The sequence below is a fragment of the Phocoena sinus genome, chromosome 10 (assembly GCF_008692025.1).
Source record: "Phocoena sinus isolate mPhoSin1 chromosome 10, mPhoSin1.pri, whole genome shotgun sequence".
In the NCBI taxonomy this organism is placed as follows: domain Eukaryota; kingdom Metazoa; phylum Chordata; class Mammalia; order Artiodactyla; family Phocoenidae; genus Phocoena; species Phocoena sinus.
In genome coordinates this window covers 97,178,547-97,206,053 of record NC_045772.1, presented here as the reverse complement: position 1 = coordinate 97,206,053, position 27,507 = coordinate 97,178,547, and the positions used below count along the sequence as shown (strand labels likewise).

The window sequence follows — 27,507 nt, the reverse complement described above, 5'->3', positions numbered from 1 at the left end:
AACGAGTGATCCAACAGCCGCGGCCAGAGGCGGCCCAGGGAGCCCACGCCCAGTCTGGGGCTGGAATCCCGGCTCTTGTCTACACTGTTCCCCGTGGCTCAGCTGAAGACACTCTGAGCCCCTCCGCCCTCATACACTGCAGGGGCAGGAGCCCTGGGACCTGGTGGAGACTGATAACACATGTCAGAAGCCCTTGAGACGTGCATCTCCTTAGACCCAGTAATTCCTCCAGAGGACTTCTCCAAAGGTAATAGAGTTATAGGCAAAAACTAATGTACAATTATTTATCATTCCAAAATAAAAATGGAAGCAACTAAGTGTTCAACAATAGGAACGTGATTAAACCCATTAAGGAACCTCCAGGTGATGGTGTCCTGTGGAGCGCATTAAAGTCTGAAAAGTTTTGAGAACTACTTATGCTGTTAATTTCTAAAACTGTATACACATATGGTCCCAATGATTAATATATATATGCATATATTTCAAAAACAAAATAGTCTTGAAGGAAATATATAAGTTGCCTCCAAAGGGCTTGGGAAGTGTAGAAGTTGCCTCTGGTGGGCTAGGATAAGGGAACCTTATTTTCTTTTTTGGTTTTAAATTTTTTTTCTGAATGTTCTTCATTGAGCATCTACTATGTTCTATAGCTGAAGAAAATGGATAATGTATTTAATAAAATGAATTAATTAGTGAACAATGCACTTAATGCCCTAGAGGTGAAAGTTGAATAGTGGCCACAGGCAGGGATGGACCAGAACCAGAGGCTGGGGGTTTTCAAGCCCCACGAGCACCCTTGTCACCCCGTCCCCTGACGGTCCAACACACCCTCACAGGGCCTGCCCTTCTTCCCCACCCCCCCACCAGTGAAGGAGTAACTATGTGACAAGTTATACTCCTCAGGGGTGCCGGGGCCAGGAGGAAAAGAACGAAGACCCGCTGGCCCCAGTGACCTTAGGGAGAGCTGGCCAAACCCACTCTGATCCCACACGTAGATCTGCTTCTGTCCCAACCCTAGGAGGCAGCCCTGGACGCCGGCTCTGCGTGACCCTGGGTGAAGGGACCACGGCACTCTGGTTCCAGAGCCACCCGAGGGGTGAGAGGCTGCTGGTCTGGGTGCCTTAGCATCTGTGCGATCCCGTCACTCTGCAGACAAGCCTGGGTTCCCTGGGCCTATAGCCAGACAAAGCCCTGGGACAGAGCGGTCTTGGGCTGAACAAAGACTAAATTTATGTGTGTGCATGTGTATATGTGTGCATGCATGTGTATGTGTGGGTGCATGCGCGTGTGTGTGTGTGTGTGTGTGTGTGTGTGTGTGTTGGAAGGGGTGGAAAGAAGAACCTCCACGACTCAGCCACCAGCTTCATGCAGCCTCTGGAGTGTTCCTGAGTCCCCGAGGCCTAAGGGAAGGGGCAGGATGGGAGCTAGAGTGAGGAAGATGCTGGGGGACCACGCTCTAGGTGGCTCATACCTCCAGGGGCCACAATGTCCTTGGCACACATCCAGCTTAGGCACCCAGGAAGGAGGATGGCAGCCCAGTGGGAACAGGGAAGATGGGAAACGTCCCTCCACCCCAGTCTTCAAAAGCCTTGCAATCAGGCTTCACCCCCGCATCCCCCAAGCTTGTCATCTTTGATGTAAGTCCCAGACCCGCCACCTCGTGGCTATTCTGGGAATGACCATGGCCTCCCTGTGGACCCCCGACCTGCTCGCCAGCCCGGGCTCCTGCAGTTAATGGAGACCAACCAGACAACGAGCCTCGTTATGGGAAACATTATGTGAGGCGAAACGATGCAGGATGGATTCCAGAAAGTGGCCCTGCTCATCTCCCCTGAGCAGAAGCAAGCTGCGGGGAGGGCTCCCATGCCTCTTGGTCTGCGTGCCGGACGTTTTTACCTCTCTCCAGGGTGGTCAACCCACTGACAAAAAGTCCTGCACTCCCAGGGCCCAGGTAACCCCTCGCCTGGGCCAGGGGTGAGTCCCAGGGAGCCCGGCCCTCCTCCAAGGGACAGAAAACTCAAATCCCAGTTTGGCCATGAAATAATACTGTCACCCCCTTCCCAGCTCTCACTGACAAACCACATGGCTCCTCTCTGCCCTGCTTATTTTAGTGAAAGGAGATGACTAATTGATGGATTATGGTATTAAAATAGGACCTTGGTATCAAATGAGGACAGGGGCATGGGTTTAGACCTAGGTCAGAGGTGGAGGAAGCAAAGTGGAGCCTTAAAGGGAGAGGAGAGGTTTCTCAGCAGGAGGCTCCCGACTTGGAACAGAAGATCAAATATCACCAGCCTAGCCAAAAGCACCCAGAGTCCTAAAGCGCTAAAGAATCCACAGAGATAGAAAGATAAAGACACAAGCAGGAGACGGACGGGATGGAGATGAGAACAGGTCCACGTGTAGGGTGGGCCAGTACAGCAGCCCCGAAGTGAATTTCGTGCAAGTCACTTACTTAAACTTCATGTTTGAAAAGAAGAGAACCATTCCTGCCTAGTCTTCTTCCCTTTAGGACACCAGAAGGATAGTAAGATAAAGTTGACGAAAGTTGACGCATGTCCTTCAAGGACTGCAGAAGAAAACAGGCAGAAATAGCTGTCGCCATTGTTCATCAGCTCATGACACCTTGAGTAAGAAAGGCTCGTGCTGAGAACACGGTCCTGGGTCTTGATCAGCAAGAAAAATTATGAAGTAGAAAAAAATTGGCATTGTTGCTCTTCTCTGAAAAGGCCCCATCTTCACCCCGCCATACTGACCCACTCTCCAGAATCTTTTATTGCCTTCCAGCTGTCCTCTGTTCTCCCCGCCAATACTTCCAGCTCAATGCAGCTGCCTTCAACTAGATGTTTGCTAGAGGAAAGAATCTGATGAAATAACTCATGCTAAAGTGTGAATGACTTCCTATGAGGATTTATAAGGGAAGCTTTTTTAAAGTTGTTTTTGATTAACCAAACTAAATTCATACCTATTATATTTCAGTAAACCTGATTAGGTGGCAAATCATAGGAAGTGCAGGAGATATCTTTGAGACAGGGGGGCTTTCTTGGGCCTTTTAGAATTACATCTCGTAGGATTTACAGTACGCACATGAGAGGCCCTCTCTGGATGGGCCCCTGAGCCCAATTCCTACCTTTCAAAAAGCAGCGCCAACCAAAGGGGAAAGGGGGGGAGGGATAAATTGGGAAATTGAGATTGACATATACACACTACTATATATAAAATAGATAACTAGTAAGAACCTGCTGTACAGCACAGGGAACTCTATTCAATGTAATGACCTCTATGGGAATAGAATCTAAAAAAGAGTGGATATATGTATAACTGACTCGCTTTGCTGTACACCTGAAACTAACACAACATTGTAAATCAACTAGACTCCAATAAAAATTAATTTAAAAAAAAAACACACACACACACACACACACACACACACACAAAACCAAATAGCAGTGCCAAAGGCTTTTCGGTCTTCATAGTGGGCCAGTGAGAAAACTGGGCCTCAAAGGACCAGGGAAATGAACACACATCTCAGCTGCTGAGAGCTTTTCCAGTACCAGCAGAACTGGGTACCAGTTTGGAAAATGTGACCGCTGGACTTCAGAGCGTAAGTGAGCATCTCCCAGACAGGGGTACTACACTGGGAGTCAGGAGGCCTGGATTTCCACTACACAGTTATGTAGCCTTGAATGGTTCTGTGTCCTTTCTCTCCTCGGTCTCCTTCTGTGTCCTCGGGGCGGGGTGAGGCGGGCGGGGGGTGGGGGGGGGGGTGGTTGTTGAAAGCGTGAGTCTTTAGGGCTCCTGGCTCTGCCTGGAGAGTCGGAGCCCCGACTGGGACGGAGTGAGCCGGGCGGTGGGTTGTGCTTTGCTGCCACCTCGTGGTGGAAGCAGGTAATAGTCTAATTTAAAGGCAGGAAGTGCATTCAAGGATTTTTTAACCGTAGAAAAATACTTGGGAAATTTTCTAGTGCAACCCCTTCATTTTATTGATCTAGTGGGTCTTACATGTGGATCCTGAGGTCCAAAAAATTGCTCCCCAGTGTGCACTAACTTCCTATAGCATCTCTGTCCATAATATGGTTCATGCTTTTCCTCCATGAACTTCTTGTAACCGCGGTCATTAAACCACCACTTACGAAGCGACTTCCATGTACCCACCACTGTCGCCTCCAACCCTCTCAAGAACCCTTCTGACCCAGTTTTACAGGTGAGAAAAATAAAGACACAAAGATGTTAAGTGGCTTGCCACTCTGTTGAAGTAAACGTCAGGCGCCCAGATTCAAGCCTGGAAGCTCGGGGCAGCTTCTGCACCAACCACCCATCAGTTTGGTCAGAAAGCATCCTCACCCCTGGTCCTACGCAAGGAGACCTTGGCACCGGTGTCAGGAGCAGATGGAGTGAAGCAGAAAGCCTCTGATCTGAGCGGGTACCAGGCCCGGAACAAACTGCAAAGAGCGGGGTGGTCCCCAGGACCAGTGCAGGTCTATGAGGACGTGAGTGCAGCCGGGAGGGTAGCAGGTGTTTAGAAAATCACGTGCGACATATCCTGTCTGTTACTCATGTTTGCATGTCATTGCCTTTTGCTTCATTTTTCTGATAATTCACTTCTATTATATTTACAAAAGCTTTGGTCCACAACAGATTGGAAATTTATGAAAATGGGCCCTTCCTGGGTCTCTCCCATGGACCAGAGGAGGGGGCCGGCCCAGCCTCTGAGACAGCCTCGGTTATGGACGAAAACAACAACTGAAGCTATTCCCATGATCCCATAGCACTTTCTGGTTTTAAAAGTGCTTTCAGGGCTTCCCTGGTGGCACAGTGGTTGAGAATCTGCCTGCTATGCAGGGGACACGGGCTCGAGCCCTGGCCTGGGAGGATCCCACATGCCGCGGAGCAGCTAGGCCCGTGAGCCACAATTACTGAAGCCTACGCATCTGGAGCCTGTGCTCTGCAACAAGAGAGGCTGCGATAGTGAGAGGCCCGTGCACCGCGATGAAGAGTGGCCCCCACTTGCCACAACTAGAGAAAGCCCCCGCGCAGAAACGAAGACCCAACATAGCAAAAATTAATTAATTAATTAATAAACTCCTACCCCCAACATCTTCTTTAAAAAAAAAAAAGTGCTTTCACATACGACTCCTTCAGGCCCATGTGTGAAGGCAGAGCAGGAATTCTGTGCCCATGTTACAAATGAGGCAACTGAGGCTCGGCGAAAGTGAATGTGCAAAATCAAGGAGCCAGGAAGCGGTGAGGCTGGGCTGGGCCCTCGGGCCCCTGTTCCTACTCTCCCTGCTCCCTGTGGGTCTGCCCCTCAGGAAGGAGCTGCTCCCCCCTCCTCTCGAGTCCTCAGAACCCCTGACCTCTTCCTCCAAACCCTCAGTGACATGCCACAGCCTCCCACCTTCCACAGGGGATGGCCGACGAGACACACACCCTCGGAGGATGTCTGCACCCATGGGCCCAAGCAGTGTTTTCCGCTCCTTTTCCTTTGCGTGGAGGCCAAGAACACGGGTCGCGGGCGGCAGCCAGCACACCACGCACTTCGTAAATCACCCAGACTTTCCTGCTCGCAGATCTGGCCTCCATGATTTGCATGTTAGCTGGCATCATAATGAAGCAGTTGTGAAAACAGCCCAGTCTCCTATCCCACAAGCCTCAAGTTCACAACCCCTGCGGTTGGGGTGAGAGACACCTTGTTAACATGACAGATGTTCAGAGACTGTCCTCGGGAGGCCAGAGGCTGCAGGAGTCCCTAACGATGCGTCCTCATCCTGCATTCAAAGCCTCGCTCTCCATTTGGGACAATAATGCGATTATTGTGGTTACTGATATTTAAGCCTCTCTGTACTATTTCCTTCGTGGGGAAAAAACAAGTTCATTTGAAAGAGCCCCTGATGCTTCCAGTCTCCTGAGCGGCATCCCTCTTTTTGCCAGAGCTTTCTCTGATGTCGGGAGAATTTCTTCTCCAAGTATGGAGAAGGAACAGTCAAAATTAGAGGCCCTTGGGGTAAAAAAGAACAATATGGAAGTTTCCTCTCCACGCTCCTATTTCTTGTCTGAGTTTCCCCCTCCTTTATACCTCCTTCTGCTAAGGCACCAAACAAGAACTTCCAGTTTGGGGATGTTCCCTGGCCAATCTCTAGCTCCCCCGTTAGAAAAGATAGTTCTAGAATCCTCAGAGGCTAAGACAGAAGGGAGCACCCAGGGAGAATGGATAACAGCTAGTCTGTCCGTCTCGGAGGAGAGAGGGTTGGAGGGAAAGAGAGAGACCGTGTGCCCTGCACACACCCCAGTCCGCAGCCTTCCTGAGGGCCGCTGGTGATGCATCTGAGTTTCCAGCCCCCACAGCCCAGGATACTGCCCCCAAGCCGAGGCCTGGGCATCATGAATGACCTTTACAACCATTAAGAGGGCCATCTTGCCTCCCCCCACCAATTTTGGCCTCTAGGACCCTCGCCCCAGCCCTCACTGCTCACGTTGGGTATGGGGAATTCGAGAAAGCAAGAAGACGGGATGCATTTGAAAGAGAAGAATCCAGAAGTTGCATCCTTCAGGGTGACAAGAATAGTCTATGTATATTTAATCCACAGATGTCCTAAGACTAGACTTGGGACGGAGCTAAGGGGGCCTGGGTGTGCTCAGGCCATTGCCACCACCAGGATGCGCTAGGAGCCAGGCGGCCGCAGACCAGCAACTGGGGGACCACGAGGAAGGGCTGGCTGAGGGTGACGGTTTGCAGCCTCAGCCCCAGAGACACAGAATGTTAGGAGCTGACCAAGACCTCATGGCTCACCCTACAGATGAGGAAAGCAAGGCTCGGTGTGGGGAAGGGATTGGTGGGCCTGCGGCTTGCTGACGGCAGTATCTTCTCTTGAGATACAGAGTTATACACATAAATGCAAGTCATATGCAAAAATGTGTGCATGTGTGTGTGTGTGTGTGCATGCATGTGTCTCCTCATCTTCATACGATGGCACGCAGCCCTTGGGAAAACTCTAGTGGCGATGCCCGGTAGCACTTTTAAGTATTTTCCAGAAATCCTTGCCTCGCTTCCTAGGGCACCGCTGTGCTAAGTTCTTGTACTTTTGTCAGCTCTCACCAAGATGAAGATCAACCCCAACTTTCCCATCGGCTGTCTCCCTGCCTCTGGCGGCTGTGACTCAGCCACAGAGGACTCACCCCTGCCCCCACCTGCACCCCGTCTGCAGCCCCAGTGCCGTCCTTGTGGAACTCTTGCTTCTTTCTCTCTCTGCCTCCGCAGCGCACCTCACTGTCCCCTGCCCGCGGGAACCCGGCAGGTCTCCATCCCTCTGCGGCTTGGGTAGCTTACCATGCCCGGGGGGCAGAGGCAGCCGGACACGCAGCCCATGCTCACGCACTCCAGGTCGTAGTTCTGGCACGTTTTGGCGCACTCCAGCCCTTCAGCCCTCGGGTTGTCAGCAGGACACACCAGCTTGACCATGGGGGGCTGACAGGACAGGCTTCTTTTGCCTTGGAGTCAGGAAAACCAAAGAGACGATCATTGAAGGGGTGAATGGATCTGCCGTCTACTCTGTCCTTTGCCCCCTGCGTGCAGTCACTCAACCCCAGAGGCTCAGGCTGCCCACGCCCTGGGACAAGGCACTGCTGGACCTCCAGCTGGGTCCGGAATGGCAGCCTCATCTACTCATCTGAGCTCTGACCTCTTCCTACACTGAAGACGCCTCTGCCGAGCTCGGCATCCCTCTAACGGCCCCCGATCCTCATCCCCTTTGACCCTGCGCTGTTGCCTGCTGCACTGAATCAGGACGCGCTGCAGAAACGTCCAGAGCCAGGCTTTAAGGGACCCGGGTGTGGGTGCTTAAAAGGAACCTTTGCTCCAACACATTTAATTTTAAATTCCTAAAATTAATTAAATCACAACAACTTTAAAGGGGGCTTTGCTCACGTGGCATCCTCTGCCCAGCCCCTGGCCATCCCAGCCGCTCTCTTTAAACCCATAACACTCCATCCCTGGACACTCCTCCACTCCCTGCTTTGTCATTCTCCTCGCTCTGACGTCACCATTTGAAGGCCATTGATTTTCCTTCTTTGTTGACTGCTCACCCGCATCCCACCCACACACTAGAACACAGGCTCCGTGCAGGCAGGGGGTTTTGTCGCTTTGTTCACTGTTCTATCTCCTGGCAATTAGTAGGTATCACTGTGTTGACTGAGTAAATGATGACAGCAGGTAACTGACACAGCACCTGTGTTTCAAAAACCCTGATGCATTGAATAGCATTTGTATCTTACATGCATATATAGCATGTAGTAGCTCTTATGGACAAGAAAGTCAGAACTCCCAGCCTTGTTTTTATATGGAAACTTCTGTTGGGAAACTGAAACCCTAAGAGGTTAAATGGTTTTCCAAATGGCACAGAATTCTAGGAGTTTCCTGACTTTGAAAAAAAAAAAAAAACCTTCCTGTCACTAGGCTAGAAGACTCTGGGCAAGAGAAGCATCAGAACTGAGAGGCAGAACGCAACAGAGAGGGGTGGAGTGTAGGAAAAAAACGTTACAATGAGAGAGAGCAGGAAGAAGAAAGAGGCAGAGGGATGAGTGACCTTGAGGTCTGCTATGGACTGAATGTTTGTATCCCCCCAAAATTCACATGGGGAAATCCTAACCCCCAAAGGTGATGCTATTAAGAGGTGAGGTTTGGGGCAGGTGATTGGGTCATGAAGGTGGAGCCCTCAGGAATGGGATTAGCCTCCTTAGAGGACACCCCACGGAGTTCCCTTGCCCCTTCCACCAGGTGAGCACACAGCAAGGACCCAGAGGTGGGCCCTCAGCTGGCCATGCGGACATCCTGTTCTTGGACTCCCCACCAGGACCAGCCGGAAAACAAAAGCAGGCACAGAGCTGTGTCACTGGGAGAGAGGGGGCCTTAGGAAAGTGAGAGGTAGGGAGAAGACGTCAAGCTGGAGGCTGAAAATAGCCCATTTATCTGCCTAAGGGCATCTCGCTCCCTCCTACCAGGAGGGTCCTTTCTAAGCAAGGATGTTGGGTCCTTCTGACCCACAAACGTGGAATATGGTCCCACCAGGTCTCCCTCCTGTGCCTTGTCCTTGAACAGCCCTGCATCTATTAGGACCTTCAAACTAAGGGCACCGAGTCCAAACTCCTCTGTCTCAAATCCATCAGAGAAGCTTTCTAAAGAGGTGTTCCGGTCACCGTGTCCCTCAGTAAAATGAGGCCATGAAGGACCACTGTACCCACAGCTGCTCCCTGGGTTAAGTTCGCCATGGGCAGAAGAGAGATCTCCCTGGTCCATCCTGCAGGCAATTCAGTCTTTCCCCATCACAAAATTAAACTCTTCCTGCCTCAACAACTGGGACGTGTACATGCAAAGGCACCTCCAGGCCTGGAAGTCACACACACAAACGCGTGCCTGAACGCAGCCAGCTCCCTCACCCACACCATCTGAGCAGAGGGAGAGGAGAGCCCGTTGCGGGTGGTACTCACTGCGGTGGGACAGGGGGCTGCTGAGGACCGAGTCGGGCAGCAGGCTCCCCGGGGCTCCACTCGTGGAGCAGTGCATGAAGCCATCCTCACAGTAGCTGCAGAGAGGAGGTCACAGCCTGACTTAGAGGGATTCCCCACCTCCCACAGGGCGCTCTGCCCTCTCCGGCCGGCCCCCATCCCATAACCTGGCTGAAACGCAGCTGCTAAGGCCACCAGTGACCTCCACGCCACTGGACCCAGTGCAACTGTTTTCACTTCTTTTCTCACTTCATCTCCTTCCACGTTAGTCATCCCTGTCACCTGCTCCATCCTTCTACAAAAAGAAAACAAAACATCCCTCCTGGTTTTCCTCCCACTTTGCTGGTTGCTCGGCTCAGGCTCACAGTAGTTCCGCCCCCCTACGGACTCATCCAGCCCCTCTCTCCTCCTCCTACTGTGTGTGCCATTTGCAAGTCCAGCCTCAACTACAGAGAGGACTCACAGATTCACACCAGCAGCTCCGATCTCTCCGTTGAACTTAAGATCCACGTATTCAAATGCTTATGTGATAACCACCTGCGTGGCTCAGTGGGCCCAAAACTGAGCTCACTATCCCCCCTCCAAAGCCAATTCTCCCCCGGGGCTTGGATTCTTCGAATGAAACCACCATCCATCTAGTTTCACAAACCGGAAACCCAGGGCTCAGCCCTGACACACTGCCCTCTCCCCAACCACTACACCCTATGCATCCCCAAGCCCTGGGCTTGGTGGCTTGAAGCTGGGAGCCACACCCACCTCCATCTCCACTGCTGAGCCCCACCCCCGTCACCTGGATGGTGCAGAAGCCTTCCGACTGATGTCCTGCATCTCTCCTCACCTCCCTCCAAAACACATACCTCATGGCAGCCCAAGTATCTTTGCAAAACCCAAATCTGATTATGTCACATTCCTGCTTGGAATCCTTCAATAGCTTCCCTTCAACAGGCTTTAGGAATGAAGGTCAAACCGCTCCCATGGCCTCCCAGGCTCCACACGGTCTGAGCCCTGCTACCCATCCCCCATCCATCCACCTGGCCTTCTTTTCATCCTGAAGGTGCATTGCCCCACTCAAATGCAAACGCTCCTGCACACACTGTTTCCTCTGACCTGACATCACTTACACACACACACACACACACACACACACACACACATAGACAAAACCGCCTTTGTCCACCCCCCATTTCAAGCTTTCATAGACCACATACTTTGCTTCCTACCACACTTGTAACTTTACATGCATTTGAGTTATTATTTGGTTAACATCTCTCTCTGCCACTGGACTATAAGATCCAAGAGGGTAGGGACTTCCCTGGCAGTCCAGTGGTTAAGACACCGAGCTTCCACTGCAGGGGGAGTAGGTTCGATCTCTGGTCAGGGAACTAAGATCCCGTATGCCTAGTGGCGTGGCCAAAAAATAGAAAATAAAAAGATCCAAGAGGGTAGAAGCCATGGAAGATTGTCCCTCACTCCTCACCACCGTAAACAAGGCTGTGATTGACATCTTCATACATGTACCCTACGTGAAGACCTCTAATATATATGCCCAGGTGCGACTACCAGGTGTGGATGTCCAATTCGCATAGACTGTGCCCCTGGCTCTCTCAGGTACAACTGGACTTGGGTTTGAAGGGAGCAAAGCATCTTCAGGATTCAAAGGAAGCCAGGGCATTGGAGAGGGGACAGGTAGCAGAGGTCAGATCCCATGGGGCCTGGGAGGCCGTGGGAGGGATTTGACCTTCATCCTAAGGCCTGTTGAGGGGAAGGTTTGGAAGGATTCCAAGCAGGAATGTGACATAATCACACTGAGATTTTGAAACAATCCTGGGAGTATGTGAACAAGTCTGTGTCCACCAGGAGCAGGTCAGGGGCCCCATGTCCCATGGCCCTGCCAACACTTGGCATTATTCAGATTTCAATTTTTCCCAGTGAAACAGATATGCAGTAACGTTTATTGCTTCATTTTGCGTTTCGCTGATTATAATGATTTTGAACATTTTTAACGTGACTGCTGTTCGATCAGCATTTGTTGAATGAACAAGGGAATCAGCCCTTCCCTCCCTGGGCACATGCAGATTCTGCACTTCTGGTTTTTAACTAACACCTGGCTTAAAAAGATCCTTCTCCCAAATGCCATGTTCTATCTATCATTTGGACATGACCAAAAAGCTTAATTTTACTTCAAAAAAAAAAAAAGAAAGAAAGAAAGAAAACCTTGCAGGTAGGTTAAAAGACAACTCCTGGCTCACAGCTGGCCTACCTGGAGTGAGCACCCCACTGCGATGGCTGTTTGGATACCACACGAATGGTCTGGAGAAACCTCCAGGTCACGTGTGCTTGCACCTTCCTACCACCTTTCCAGGGGCATCACTAACACCTGCCCCAGCTGTGCTGATTCTTCAGTGTGTTGTCAGAAGAATAAAAATAAAAATAGAACCCTGGTGATCCAGTGGTTAAGAATCCAACTTCCAATGAGGGGGACGCAGGTTCAATCCATGGTCGGGGAACTGGGATCCCACATGCTGCGGGGCAACTAAGCCTGCTCGCCACGACTACTGAGCCCACGCGCACTGGAGACCACGTACCACAACTAGAGAGAAGCCCGTGTGCCGCCACCAAGACTTAACACAGCCAAATAAATTAATTAATTAAAAAGAATAAAAATAAATAGCCACAGACAAGCCCTGAGTTCCCGCTGGCTCACATTCTCCCTGAAATCCAATTTTCTAAATGAAGTGGAGAAACAGATGATCTATAGCTTTCAGCCCTGGTGCCTGAAGGGGAGGCTGGGAAGAGGAGGTGGTCATGGAGAGGCCACTGATGCCCAAACCCTGAGAAGAGCCTGAAGCCAGGGCTACCCCCTAGCCCTCTGCCCACCCAGGAGCTGCTGTCCCCCACAGCCTTCCTTGCGCTTCCGATATGGTAAAATTGGTTATTTTTACCAATACCAGCTGCATTGCTGTCCTCAGAGTCACCCCAGCCCCCTACCCTCTGTCTTCTTTCCTCACCACACTATGAAACAAGGGGGCCACTGTGACCTTCTGATCGCCATATTCAACAGCCTCTTCTTCGTGTAACATGAAGAGTTCAAGGGTCCCTGGGTTCCAGCCACTTGCTGGATGATTTGGGAAAGTGATAATCTCTCTAAGCCTCCAATTCCTTACTAAAAAAGCAAGTCCTGCTTGCCTAAAGTGTTGTTTCAAGGCCCCAGAGAGAAACACCTTGAATATTATAGCTTGACAACTGTGGTAAAACAACCACTGGGCTAAGGCCAAATACCCAAGCCAACAGAAGATGGTACGACTCCCCTGTTCCCTTCATGTCCATGATATGGGCCTCTCCTGGTTCTGCCCTTTCCGCTGGCCTTTTTTCTTTGGCCTCTCTCATGGGATCCCCTTTCTCCTCCCCTGGTCCTCTGAACGTTCTCACATCTTTGGTCTTCCCCTCTTAGAAGCCTAGCTACTCTCACGGCTGTAACTGGTACCTCCAGCCCCAATCTCTTACTCAAGCTCCAAACCCATAATTCCAGCCATCGGTTCCACTCATTCACCAAGATGCCCTCTTGGTCACTCAAAGTCATCGAGGCCAAAACTGAACTCATTATCTTCCCTCCACCTACAAAGAGCCCTCTTGCAGTTCTTGGTCTCGCTGTTCTCCCAAGCATTCAAGTTCAGAACCCTGGGACCACCTTCAATACACCTCCTCCTCCTCCTCCCAAACATCCCACTGGTCTGTTTACCTTCCCGTCATCTCTAGCTCCTGACCCCCTCCGTCTTTGCTGCTATTACTTGGCCCAGGGCCTTACCTTCCGACTAGACTATGTCAACATCTTCCCACAACTGACCTCATAACTCATGCAGCTTCCAGAACCTACTCCCTAAAACTACACTTTGACCCTATTTCCTCTCTGCTCAAACCCTCCGAGGTCCCACGGCCGACTGCTCAAGCATCAGTCCTCACCTTATCTTCCACAGACCGGCCCCTGATGCTGGTCCCAACTTCCCCCCAGTCTTATCTCTCCCTCGCGCTCACATATGTCCCCAGAGGACTTACCTTGGTGACTAGTGAGTATATGCCTTGTGCATTTTAGTCCCTGGACCGCTGCTCCACCCCTAAAACCCTCCACCTCATTTCTTTTTTTTTTTTTTTTTTTTTTTGCGGTACGCGGGCCTCTCACTGTCGTGGCCTCTCCCGTTGCGGAGCACAGGCTCCGGACGCGCAGGCTCAGTGGCCACGGCTCACGGGCCCAGCCGCTCTGCGGCATGTGGGATCTTCCCCGACCGGGGCACGAACCCGTGTCCCCTGCATCGGCAGGCGGACTCTCAACCACTGCGCCACCAGGGAAGCCCCTCAACCCCACTTCTGCCAGTAGAATCCTCCTCAAACTCAAAAGTTACCTCCTGCATTGAGTCTTCCCCAGTTCCTCCCAAACGGAAGAGATCCTTCCCTTTTCTGAACGAGCAGGGGTTTTCATGGTTCTGATACGGCAAGTCTACCAAATATAGTTATTTCATCTCAGTAAACATGAATGGTACCTACTTTGTATCAGAACGGTTAGCTACTAGGGATCAGGGCCTAAGATACAGTCCCTACTCTTTAGGAGGTCACAGTCTAGAGGGGAGATTTAACACATTTTTGCATAAATCCAGGCCCAATGACCATAACTGTTTTAATACAAGTGTAAACAACCCACTTTGGATATAGGAGATTGGGAAGGATGGCAAATTAATCTCAGTGGAGTGATGAGAAAAAGCTTCATACCAAATGCAACGTGCAGACCCTGACTGGATCTTGACTTGGACAAACCAATTGTAAAAAGACATTTTGGGACAATCAGGAAAAAGTGAACATGGATTGAATGTTAGATGTTAGGAAGGAATGATTGTTAATGGTTAGGTTAATAATGGTATTGTGGTTAGATTTATTTTTTTTAACTGTTTCTCTGTTGGAAATACATACTGAAGTATTTTCAGATGAAATGAAATAATATCTGAGGTTTTCTTTAAATTATTCCAGCCAAAAAGGGGAGGAAGGGATAGATCAAATCAGAGTGGCAAAGTGGTGATAATTATGGAGGCTGGGGCTGGATGCATTAGGACCCCTTACACTATTCTCTCCAGTGTGATGTCTGAAATTTTCCATAATCAGCACATTTCAACTGGTTTCCCTCGCAGATTGTCAGCTTCTCTGGGGCCCATCCTGTGTCTGGTTCATCTTTAGGTTACAATCTCTAGCCCAGCACTGGGACAGAACTGGCGCCGATTAGGTGTTTATAAATGTTCTGTTACAAATTTCTTCTGCGACCGTGACAGCCCTGCTGAAACTGACCATGACCAAGGGCCTGGGTGAAGGACAGCAGGAAGCGTGCGTGACCCGGAGCTGTTTTTCGGGAAAGGCGTGAAGCAAGTCAGGACGGGGATGCACCCTTGAGGCAGTGCTGCTACGGTGTGTCTTCTCCTGGCTCGAGTGCTTCAGCCTGAGAACACCGACAGGAGGCTGAAGGGGAGCGGGGCAAGGAGAACTCCCATCTTTTGTTCTAGAAAAGGGAAGCTGAGACCTAGTGCAGAGAAATGGGGCTCCACACGTGACAGCTGGCTTACTGTTCATCACTTACTTCTGCCCCCAGCCTGGAGCTCCAGTGCCCTGCACAGCAAGGCAGTCGGAAGACCTGGGTGAAATCTCAGCTTTGCTCCCGACTTGCTGTGCAATGCTGGACGGGCACTGCCTGTCCTGGGCGTCAGTTTACCCATCCATGAAATGAAGGACGTGGAGGAACGTTTCCCTGCCCCTGCCGTTCCCGAGGTCCCCAGTCCCACTGCTTGACTTACCACATGGTGTGATGGTCCGAGAAGACGTCTTCGGGCTGGAAGATCTCACCGTCGTAGTAACAGGGGCACTGGGCCTTGGGTACACAGGCCCCGGTCTCATCCAGGTAGAGCCCCAGGGGGCAGAAGCAGCCCTCCAGGCAGACCTCAGTGCATTCCTCATCCGGGTAAGAGAGGGAGCGGCAGGTGAGGTTGCAGGGGCTCCCACACTGCAGGTACACCTGGCCTCGTGGGCAGCTCAGCGCTGAGGAGAGAGGGCGGGGGAAGGACAGCCTCAGTGGAAGCATTAAGATGACCAGGACTGTGGTTCTAGGACCGGGGGTGCCACCCCTTGCTGCTGGGACCCCCAGTCATATCCGTACAGTCACTGCCTTCTCTTCCCACTGTGAGCAAAAGTGTGTTTTTATTTTCACGAACGTCTGTTCTAATCACGGACGTACACGTTTTCTCCTCTGCTTAACCAGGGGGACCATGCTTTGGTGATCTCTGAATTCTCAAAGCCTGGGACATAGTAGAAATCCTGGTGGATTTTAGGGCTGTAAATATTCAAAAGGACTGGCAGGGATGGGCAAGGGCATTTCTTCCCTGATGATAATAACAATAACAGCTCCCTTAACTGAGCACCTACTGAACACCCTGCTCTTCACCGTGGGTTTTATGCCTTGGCTGCCTCTCACATGAGATCTCACAACCCCGCCCCCCCAGAGGTAAGAAACCTGAAACTTAACTTAGTGACTCATCAGGGTCACGCCTCCCAGGTAGAGGCCGAGGCAGGATTTGAACCCAGCTCTCTGTGACCCCAAAGCTCACGCTCTTAACCATTATGCTCTAGAAAGGAAATGGTCCCCTAGGAACCAGGCTTTGGGGACGTGCCGGTCACAGAGAGCAGGGACACCCTTAGACCTGCCCCAGCCACGCATGCAGCGTCCACCTACCCACAGCCCTCCCCCAACCCCCCGGCCTCCCACACAGAAACGGCACAACAGACACAGGCTGACAGGAAGCACGGCAACGCGGCAAAGCAGCTAAGGGAGTGAGTGGGCGCCGGATCCCCAATTCCTGGGTTCAAGTCCCAGTGCCACCTCTAGTTAGCACTGTCCTCTCTGGAATATAAAAATAACGTCCACCTGGGTTGCTATGAAGGTTAAGTGAGTGTAGAGCCCAGCCTGGCAGGGGGTGAATGTTTGCTGCTTTATTGCCCTTGTGATAACAGGGGAAATGCAGTCCCAGCTCCACAGGCTCCAAAGGTCCTCTCCTAAGAGGACCCAGCACTCAGCCCACTCTGCACTCACGGCCCTCTCGCGAGCACCCTGATGATGGAATTCTTTACTGGGGGGTGGGGGGCGCTGGGGGAGGCCCTAGGCTCTTTCACAACGCTTTCTCGTTGCTGATCAGCTGTCGTCCAAGAAATGAGAATCTCACTGGGGACACTCCTCCCGGGACCATTAGAACCCTTCCCCTCCCTGTCAGAAGCCATTTCTACAGCAGAAACCCTCTGGCTGTGTTCCACAGGAGCTGTAAAGGGAAAGCCTGGCCATGAACCTCAGAAACGGCCAAGCCCTGCAACCTCCCTGCCTACAACTGCTCCGGGGGTGGCGTTTGAGGGGAGGGGTTTTAACCATACTAGACACAGGCTTTTCTCTGAACCAGCGGAGAGGCTGGGTCATTGGATGAATATTTAGAGCAAAGGCAGATTAAGATGGGACTGCGTTGGGCCACAAAGATGGGAATCCCATTCAATCCATTGAGCCTACGCCTAAAAGGGCAATTTCCCCCATCCAGGAGGAGCAGGAAGGCTTTTCTCTCTGGGGAGCTGGCCCGGAGCTGTGTTAAATTGCTCCTCCGTCCCCAGAGGTAATGTGCATCAGTCTGACAGATGTTGGCTATGTGTCCACGGCGTGGCAGGGGCTCTGCTAGGCTGGGGGATGCAGAGACAGTAGGACTTGGTCCCTGCCTGCCAGAGTCCCGTGGTCTTGTCTTTCCAAAGGAAGCATAACCAGTTTACAAGGAAAAACATGTGTTGTGGGGCTTCCCCGGTGGCGCAGCGGTTGGGAGTCCGCCTGCCGATGCAGGGGACACGGGTTCGTGCCCCGGTCCGGGAGGATCCCACGTGCCGCGGGGTGGCTGGGCCCGTGAGCCGTGGCCGCTGAGCCTGCGTGTCCGGAGCCTGTGCTCCGCAACAGGAGAGGCCCCAACAGTGAGAGGCCCGCGTACCGCAAAAAAAACACAAAAAAACAAAAAACAAAACATGTGTTGTGCTTCTCCGGACTCTCCTCACAGCACCCTGCAAAGCAGCTACGCAATCAGGCCTTGCTCCAGGAGTGTCCCCCAGTGGGTGTGGCCTCTTCTTGGGGATGCAGTTAGTGGTTTAGGGAGTCTGTTCATTTCTCAGGAAGGGAACATGAGGTGCAAGATGAAGGTAGGAACCCAGGCATCCCGCCTACCTTCCTCCGGCCTCAGAGGGACAACCCGTGACCACCTGGCTGGTTTTCACTGGTTCAACTCATAGAGACAGACTCCTCTTGTCTTTCAAAGTCTCCAGGGACAGGTCCTTCCCACCACCCACACTTCCTGCCTCAGGAGCCAGGAAACTCTAAACAAAGCTCAGCACCCGCTGCTGTGGGGTCAGCTCACCCCCTCTTGTTCTGTTCTGGGTGGAGGTTAAGAACAGCTGCTCCTGAAGTTTAAAGAATATTTCGGTAAGCCCTCAGCATGCTGGGAGACTGTCCCAAATTAGGAAATCCCTCGGATGCTGTAGCACAGGGATGATGCATAATTTCTAACATTGGGGGACAACCAAAGCACAGTCACAGACAGACGCCACTTACTCCAAATTACGCCCCCAATTTCTGAACAGCAAGTGCTGATAAGGGTTTTTGGAGGGTGAAGTAAAGCGCGCGAAGCAAGTTACCCAGAGAGGTCCCAGCCTCGGTTCTCCCAGCTGCTGGCCCGTGACCCCATGACACCCCAGGGCTAGAGGGACAGGGGCACAACCTCACACATCTAAACGCTTGTTCCATTTCGTCCTTACTTTGTCTCTGCTTCTTGTTTTTATAAGGTGGCTTAGACTCAAATCCTAAGTTGGCTCATTTGACCCCAAATAGTGACACTTCTAGAGCCCCTAAACCTAAACTTCTCTCCAAATACATGATATTGAGACCTTTTACCATTTCTTGTAGTTCCTATTTTCCTGCTCTGTCAGAACCACTGACATTTTAGTCTCCAAACGCATCTACTTCACCGTATAAATCAGAGTATCCACTAGACCTTATCCTCCTTGAATGCCTTCACTTCTACGCATCCCAACTATTATTCCACCAACAGAAACAACATTTTTGTCAAGAAAGTGCCTTTTAAAAGCCTGGTCAAGTGCACCGCCTCCAGAGAGCCTTCCTTGGTTACCCCGACCTTAGTCTACTAATTCTCTTGCTCAGTGTGACAGGCACCTAGTAGGGAGGCAGCTTCCATCTGTGCCTCAAAAAGGAAGGTCGAGGCCCTGAAGCACTGCTACAGCCTCACCACGCAGGGCACTCGGCAAACGTTCCCAGAGAGACAGTAACAACCAACCAGGGACCAGAGTGTGGGGCAGATACCACCTCCGGTGCCAGGCATCTAACAGCGCAGGGTGGGCCTCTCACGTCGTCTGGGGACAAGGATGTTATTCTGCTTTATATGACTTGCGGTGCTGGAGACGTGGGCGGGGACTTGCCCTGACGGTTTGCCTGAAGTTATAAGCAGAGACTTGGTCCCTGCATCTCCCATCACTTCCTCAGATCCTCCAGGGATGCAGGGACCCACTGACTCCTCAACCCGGCCCTACATGCATCCCACGCTAGGTGGCAGCGACCACAGGAAATCTCTACCAGGCAGGGACGCCAAGGTTCTAGGCCCCCAGGTAGGGGGTCAACCTGCCCTCCAGGTACAGGTCCGTCCCCATCGCCCTGTCCTTCGGGGAGGTGAGAATCGAGAGGAGACGGGAGGGGATGCCCTGGGCCCGTTCAGACAGCGCTCAGAACAGGAGCAGCGCGGAGGCCGCAGGGCATCCGAGTGGATCCCGCTAGGTGGCGTGGCGTTGGAAGGGCGGCGGGCGGGGAGGGCACTCACCGCAGAAGCTGGGCTCCCGCCAGCCGATGCGCACGCCTCTCCGGGCACAGGCCGCCGCGTAGTTGGCCACCGCGTCGCACAGGCAGTCTCTGCCGTTGGTGCAGGAGCACACGTCGTAGCGGCAGTTCTGCAGGTAGGGCAGCGGGCCCACGGCGCCGTGGCAGGCCTTGAACTTGGGCGACGTCAGGATGGCGCAGGACTCGTCCGCGAATCTGGCTGTGGGAGAAGAGCGGCGTGGTCTGAGGCGGCCGCAGGCGATGCGCGCGCGCACCCCAGGGTCACCGGCTCCGGCTCGAAATCCCCGTCCCCGGCCCTCCCTCGCTGCAGCAGCGGTAAAAACAAATTCTCTCATGTCTGGGAATCATGGCGATTTTTCTTCCGCAACCAATATACTTTCCTGATGGCTTAAATACATAATCAACCACATTTCCTAGGGAGAAACGGTTCCCTGCTGAGTAAGAGGGTAAGAGGGGGCAGTCGATGTAGGCCTGAGGACGCTACCACAGACGAATCTGCGCATGGCCAGCCCCGTGCATCTATCTTACGATAGTTTAATTGCTGCTCCAAGGGACCGAGAACGTCCAGGGGAAGAACTACGGGCTACTCTTTTCTTTCCCAGGGTGTGGCCCACGGAGGGTGCTCAATAAAGAGATTTTGACGAATAAATGATCCAGATGAAGATCATCAAATGCTGATGGTGAAAACAAAGACCCACCTCCCCCAACGGTGGGCGCACCGTCCACGGAATGCACTGGAACCCGAGGGAGCTCGGGGCTCCGGGGGCCCCCAGTCCAGGTCTCACATACTCAAGCGTGGGTTGAGGCTGCAGGGGTCGCTGGGCTGCTTCTGCAGGTCCTCGCAGTCCGCACGCAGCTTCCAGGAGTTTCCGAAGTGCTCCACCAGGGGCTCCACCAGGCCCGCGGGCGTCAGGAAGTCGTCCCCCTGGTTGCCGTTGTAATTCCCGCACAGGCCGCACGTCCTCCCCGAGTAGACCGGGGACAGCTGCGGGGGACAGACCACCTTGGAGCAGCTGCCAAAGCAGCCACAGCTTCCTTGCTCTCATGAGATGGTTTTCATCAAAACCGATCCCCAGGTGAAAAATAAATATGCATTTAATAAACCACAGCTAAGCCCTAGGCTGCAAAAGAAAATAAAACAGGAACTGCAGTATCTTTACCAGCAGCTCCGTGCCCCCTCTTAGATCCTTTGAGTCAGAGACCTGTCCCGCAGGAAAGGGTTTAGAGATTATCCTGTCACTTAAAGACAGGGACACAGAGAGGGACAGCAACTTGCCTGAGGTCACAGAGCTGCGACCAGTGGATGGGCGGAGCTCCATCACCCTGCCTGTCAGAGGAGATGCCCAGGGGCATGGAGTGCAAAGCCAGCGCCCCTTTCTTGCACACTTATCTCTGCCACACACAGGGGCGAAGCAGGCTGAGCTGTTAGGGTGCAACTCTTCTTAGAACATACATTGGGTGACAAAGAAAAACACCTTCCTAACTTCTTTTTATTTTTTTTAAATTTATTTATTTACTTTTTTGGCTGCATGGGGTCTTCGTTGTTGTGCACAGGCTTCCCCTAGTTGTGGCGAGCAGGGCCTACTCTTCATTACAGCGCACGGGCTTCTCATTCTTCCTGGACCAGGGCTCGAACCCGTGTCCCCTGCATTGGCAGGCGGATTCTTAAACACTCAGCCACCGTCCCCCTTCCTAACTTCTTGATTTTGACTTGGCCACTGAGCATCACTGAGGACAAAAGGCCCCGAGCCAAGAGGACCCCGGGGGTTGTGATCATGATCAGAGGAGGGAGGGTCAGCGAGGACCCGAGGGCAGCCTGCGAGGGTGAGCAGGGGGGGATGCGGGCCACCGGCACGTGGCTTGTTCTCCTGCTTCTGAGTCCGGGATGCACATTCAGGAACGTTTTGGGGAGTCGAGCCTGTCTCTCACACGGTACAGCCGGGGGCATCTGCTGGTGTCTATTGAGGGGGGTCCTGGTTCAAACTGGAGCAGAAGCCGGGACCCCAGGGCCCTGACTCTTGCTCTGCAATTTGCCAGGGTTAAACTGTGGCTGCGGAACCTCCCTGTGTTCTGACACCTGCTCGGGCCGGGCTCTGTGAGGTCACGTCCTGGAGCCCCTTCCGGCTCTGACAAGACGCAGGAGGAACAATCTAGTGAGGGTTCCGAACCCACATAAACTGAACCCAAGTAAATATCATTCATGAGAAAGGATGGAGCGGCGTTTCCTCGTTTGCTTGACAAGTAGCAAGTGTTGGCACGTCAGGCCCCAGCCCTCCCCTGACCTCGCAGTGAAAACGTCAATCCTCCCCACCTAGCACTTCCTGCCCCTCCTCTGCTTGCCCTCTCTCTCCCTGCCAGGATTTATCACCTTCTAACACGTGACACAGTTTCCTCGTTGGTCTGCTTACTGTGCGTCTCCCCCCCGTTAGAATTTAAACTAAACGAAGCCAGGATTCTGGTCCGCTTTGTTTCACTGTTGGACCTCGGCCACCAGTTCGGTGTGTGGATGGTTGAACAGTGTCTGGACAGATTCGTGAGTGAGCGAGGCTCCCCTCCGGACGCCGACACCTAAGGCCAGCCCCGGCGAAGCAGTGAAGCCGGGGAGGCGTCTGTCCCCTCACCCCCGTCTCAGTGTCCGCTCTCTTCCCTCCTAGTTCTCAGGCCCTGAGCACCTCAGGCTCCCCGGGTCACCTCTGGCACACCCGCCAGGTCTGCCGTCTCCACCCTCCCCCACCCTCTACGCCTGTCTCCTTCCGTCCCCATCCCCGGGGCTTGTCTCAGAGGCTGGCTCGGCGAGGGTTAGGAGGGTGTGCGTGCTGGTGGGAGCCAGGCCAGGCTGCCCTCCTCCCGGCCCGCAATGCCTCAACTGTCCGAGATCAGGGACTTGGAGAACGCACTTGCTATTCGCTATCTGAAAGAGCAGTGTCACTTCCGACAGGATGAAAAGTGTCAGAGTCCCCTCTACTCCGCTTGGCCTAATGCCGAGCTGCGCCTGCATCACAGCCAGCAGGGACCTGCTGCCTGGACCTCGGGACCCGTGCCTCACCCGGGGAGCCACTGGCAGCCCCTCATCCCACCTTATCTGGCTGCTGCCCCCCGGGGGCTGAGGGCCCCGCCCTGCCGCTCCCTGCCGTCCTAACCTCCAGCAGGGGTCTTCAGCTCGGCGGTCCCCACAAACCCCGGGGTCAGCATGGGGACACGTTCCCTCCACCCCATCCACAAACGCCCCCTTTCCTCCTCCAGCCGAAACACATAGCGCATTCCCCAGGCCCCGGGGTCGTCTGCCCCGTCCTGAGTCTTGACCAGGGAAGGCTTCTTCTCTTTAGCCAAACTGACCAAACACAGCCCCAGAGATAACCCTGCAACTCATTCCCACAGAAATAAGTCCCCCTTCTCCCCTCAGAGGAGACAGATAAACGTGAGGCAGGGAGATCAGCCACCCAAGACAAGACCAAGATATATGTGCCTGCTGAAGGCGGGGAGGGGCACCTGACAGATCAAGACCCTCTCGGTGTGGTGGGAGATGCCTGAGAAAGTGGGACGGCTGACGGGGGCACCACCCTTGAAGGCCAGGGTGCAGGAGACCCAAGTTCTGCTCTCACTCTGTAACCAAATGACTGGGAGTCACTTTCCTGCTCCAGAAAAGATAGGATCTTTATTTCCAACTGTACTTGAGGGGTTGATAAGATCTCCAAAAACCTTCATGTTCTATAGTGTGTGGTCACAGTTTTATTTTTTATAAAAGAAAAAAAAAGGCGTTAATTTGGAACTTTCTCAGGGTCTTCAAAGACAAGAGAAAGAAAGAACATGACATCACGAGGATGGAGACCACCAGGATGTCATCGAGGACACCCCAGGCGCCCATCACGGGATCATACCGAGGGCCTATGGAACACCGAATCTCCAGAAGCAGGAGGGGACACTCCAGGGATCCTAATGTATTCAGGGCGGGGGTTCTCAAAGTGTGGACATGGGACCCATGGCAGGGGGTGATCCCTGAGACCCTTTCAAAGGGTCCACGAGGCCAAAACTATTTTCATAATCACAGGAAAACGTTGCTTGGCTTTTTCCCTCTCATTCTGTACAAGTGGACTTTTCCAGAGTCTGCATGACATGTAATATTGCAGAAGACTGAACCCAGAAGCAGATGAGACTCCAGCTGTCTCCCATTAAGCCAGCCATTAAAGAAATTTGCAGAAACATAAAACAATGGTATTCTCACTACCTAATTTTGTTTCGGAAAACAGATTTTTTAATGTTTATATCAATGTGTAGTCGCTTTACTATTGTTATTTTTTAATGAATTAATAAATGTCTCTGATTTAATTTCTAAACTGGTAAATATCAATGGCTATAACCTCCATAAAAGATCTCGGGGTTCTCCATAATTTTGAAGAGTGCAAAGGCATCTGAAGACCTAAAAGTGAGAAGCGCTGGTCTACTGGGGGTGACACTGCCCGGGGAGCTGATCGGGTGCGCAGTCCTGGGCGCGTCTCCCAGCCCCCATGAGCCTTGCTTGCTTCGTTTATGAAATGGCAGTGACAAGACCTCCTAGGGAAATTTCCAGAGAGAAAAAATGTATCTGGAAGCCCTGTGAAATATATGGCTCCCTCTCCAAGCATGACTCTAGGGCCACAGAAAGCAGAGGAAGTGGCCCCTAGGCTGCAGAGGCCCCGGGACCACGGGAGGGATTTGGTAGTTCCCAGGACAACCTTTCACAGGCAGTGGGTACACGACACAGGGTCTTGGCTGTGAGTCCCACTGTGAGCGCCCCGCCCCAGGGAACACCCCCTGATTCCAGGCCTGGTTGCAGCCAGGAGCCTGGGCAGCAAATCCACTGCTTCCCCAGCCCCGCATAAGCCCACCCAGTCTGGACAACCCTTGGGGTACAAGAGCCCAGCACCCGGGAACTCCCGGGGTGAACAAGTGGCACCCAGACAGCAAACACCAGCCTCTTATACACAGAGAGGCCTGTTCCTCACTCTGGGGGCGCAGGGCCGGGGGAGAAAGGAATTCCACTCCCACCCTTGAGCTCTCCCCCCAGAGCACAACGGGGACTTTGTAAGGTCTGGCTGCAGGGTGGCCGTGCTCAGGAGGGCACCTACCTTCACCAGCAGCCTCCCGCGGCCGTCCCAGTCTATCTGCAGGTCCTCCCCGTAGCTGAGGTGCACGGAGGCCATCACGGTGTGCTGGATGCGGAGGTCACCTGGAACCCAGCAAGGACGGGATTTAGGCTAAGATGGGGAGAGGGCAGGAGAGCGGCAGGCAGATGGATCGTAGGGAAAGATGGGGTATCTCACAAAGGACTGTAGCAATGAAAGCAGTGAGTTAGGGGGCAGCTGGGGATGTCCATGAGGCTTAAGGTGGGGGGGGGGGTCTCAGAGGCAAGGTGATCAGGGTGGGTGTAGTGCAAATCGGGCTCCCCCAGGAAGGCGCCTCCATATCTATCCCCGCTGTAGCCTGCCATTCCCTGTACTGCCACCAGGGGGAAGCAGAGGCTACTGCATCCTTAGCTGAGGCAGGTGCCCTGAGCCTGCGTCCGTTTCCCCCTAACCGCTGAGCATTCCCTGGGCCCCTCTGCTGTTGCACATGCTTCCAGGCTAAGTTACTCAGTCCTCACGGCTGACTGGTGCTTTGCGCACAGCTGAAACGGCAGTTTTCTCTGCGGAAGAGGTAGGAGGCATACCTCTTCCCCGGAGAGACACACAGCATTAACACACATAGGCACCCTCAAGTTCACCATGTGCAAAGCCGGGATAATGGGCCATGGGCTGGCCAGTGGTCTTGAAGAAGAAGAAGAAGAGGGGAGGGGTCTGGTAGCCCCTTTGAGGGTGAAGGTTGGAAACAGGCTGTGCAAAATGGATTCATAACAACCTGGCAAAGTCACTGAACAGGTAGATTTTCCTACAGGTCATGGGCTCATCTGGCTTTGCCCCATGACATCTTGGGGTCTGACCCATCACCAGCCACCCCGCCCCCAGCCAGCTTCCTCTGCTCCTCCTCCTCCAGGAAGCCTTCCTTTCTTGCAGGAGGCAGGCCAGGACACCCAGCCTGCCCTCCAAAGTTAGCTCTCCTGCACATTTGCGCAGAAGAGGTGGCAGCGAGCACTGCTGAGGGGCGGGGGCGCTGAGGGTGAGCTGGGCGGGGGGCCTGTGGGGGAGGAGGGCACCCACCTTGCAGGAGGGGGATCTGGATGTCCTGACCATCCATGGCAACGCCTCCCCCGTGCTTCAGCTTCACGATGTTGCTGTGCTGGCTGGGCAGGCGGACGGTGACCGAGCGGGTGCAGACCGCGTCGGGGTCGTCGGCACACTGCCGGGAGGGGCACGCCCAGGGACGTCACCAAACCCCCGCCAGCCCTGCAGCCCAGCCCCCGATCCATCCACTCGGGGAAAGCCCTCCATCTATGCAGCCCTTCTCACATGGAACCACTCCCCGGTCCCAGAACCATCTCTGGGAAGGACCCGGGGTCATGCCACAGAGAGGCCCAAAGCCCAGGCCTGCCCCCGCCCAGCACCATCCTGCTCTGGTCCCTCATCAGGATTCTAGGCCTTGCTTGCCCTTGTTCCTTGGGCCTGTTGTTCCACAGGCGCTCAGGGTCCTCAGGGGAGCCCTGTATGCCCTGTCTGTCTTCCCCTTTGCTCGGCTGTCCAGAGGAAGGATGTGCACACGGGGCCATCTTGCCCCCCTCACCCCCGCGGTTGCCCTGGGGCTGCCTGGCGAGGCTCACCTGGACAGTCTCTATGATGATGGAGAAGGAGTGGTCCTGGCAGTCCCGGGCCAGCAGGTACTGGCAGACCCCACTGAAGGTGAAGTGCCTGTTGTCAAAGCTCTTGAAGTGGGATTGTCCTGTGATGAGACATTCCCCTGGGGGGACACAGGGAAGGGGAGAGTGTGTGTCCCAGCGGGTTCCCTGGCGGGACACAGGGGAGGGGAGAGTGGGTGTCCCAGTGGGTCCCCTGGAGGACACAGGGGAGGGGAGAGTGTGTGTCCCAGCGGGTCCCCTGGGGGACACAGGGGAGGGGAGAGTGTGTGTCCCAGCGGGTTCCCTGGCGGGACACAGGGGAGGGGAGAGTGGGTGTCCCAGTGGGTCCCCTGGGGGACACAGGGGAGGGGAGAGTGTGTGTCCCAGCGGGTGCCCCGGGGGACACAGGGGAGGGGAGAGCGGGTGTCCCAGCAGGGCACCTCCTGGGGGTGCCCCTCACTACAGCCTATAAAGGGGCTCCACGGGAGGACTCTATTCAGGCCCCACTCCTCTAGCCCTGAGAGGTCAGGGCCGGGTGGGTCAGTTCCACGCCTCAGGGGAGTGACAGCCACACCCAAGGAGTGGCAGAGCCAGACCAGAACCCGTGGCTCCGGCTCTGCGCTCTGGGTTCACCGTGGCCCCCAGCCCTTCCCCACGGCCGCTCCAGGTTCTGGCTCTGCTGGGGCCAAGGGCCTCGGGCCTGCAGAAGCCTTTCTCTGCGCTGCCATTGTGGGCACTCCCCCCTCCACGAGAGTCCCTGAGGGCAAGAGGGCAGAAAGGCCGCCCAGAGCAGTGATTGGGGAAGGGGGAGCCCAGCAGTACAGGGGCCAGGACCCAATCCTCACCCCCTCGCCAGCCGAGGGGCAGCCCTCAGGCCTCCTCCTGGGCAAATCCATGCTGTGACTTCAGCTGGGGCCAATGGGGGCCCAGGACCCCATCTGCCCATGTTCCCACCACTGCCCGAGCCAGCTGACGCGTCTGGGGACGGGTACGAGGACGCCCCAGTATCACCCTGCCGCTCGAGCCCTCGACGCGCACCCACCCAACAGCTACTCCGTCCTCCCAGGCCCCAGTGCCGGCCCGTGGTGCTGGCCCAGTGCACCTCGGACCGCAGGTCGTCCGTGCTGGGGGAGGGGGGCTTTGCCAGTGACTCCCCACTGGCCCAACCCCAGCTCAGCCCACAGCGGACCCACTGAAGCCGAGGCCCGCGTCTGGAACCCTCCCCAGCCTCCCTTTACCTGTTTCCTCTCCTCCTTGCCTTCTACTCTATAGAGAAAGCAAAGCAGACACACACCACAGCCATTCCATAAAGTAGGGA

General features: G+C 53.9%; 1 protein-coding gene across 3 annotated transcripts in view; it reads right to left on the bottom strand.

Moving 5' to 3' along the window:
* The window catches only part of VWF (von Willebrand factor), a 136,660-nt gene that overhangs the window by 61,834 nt on the left and 47,319 nt on the right, over window positions 1-27,507 (bottom strand). For all 3 annotated transcript variants that reach the window (XR_004351871.1, XM_032646290.1, XM_032646289.1), the window contains 8 exons: window positions 26,175-26,311; window positions 25,618-25,756; window positions 24,550-24,650; window positions 20,234-20,429; window positions 19,428-19,643; window positions 15,327-15,567; window positions 9,481-9,575; window positions 7,325-7,485 (listed from right to left, as the gene is read on the bottom strand). Coding sequence is in view for 2 of the 3 variants with exons in the window: in XM_032646290.1 (XP_032502181.1) it covers window positions 7,325-7,485; window positions 9,481-9,575; window positions 15,327-15,567; window positions 19,428-19,643; window positions 20,234-20,429; window positions 24,550-24,650; window positions 25,618-25,756; window positions 26,175-26,311 (1,286 nt within the window). In the remaining variant the exon portion in view is untranslated. The remainder of the gene's footprint in view (window positions 1-7,324; window positions 7,486-9,480; window positions 9,576-15,326; window positions 15,568-19,427; window positions 19,644-20,233; window positions 20,430-24,549; window positions 24,651-25,617; window positions 25,757-26,174; window positions 26,312-27,507) is intronic.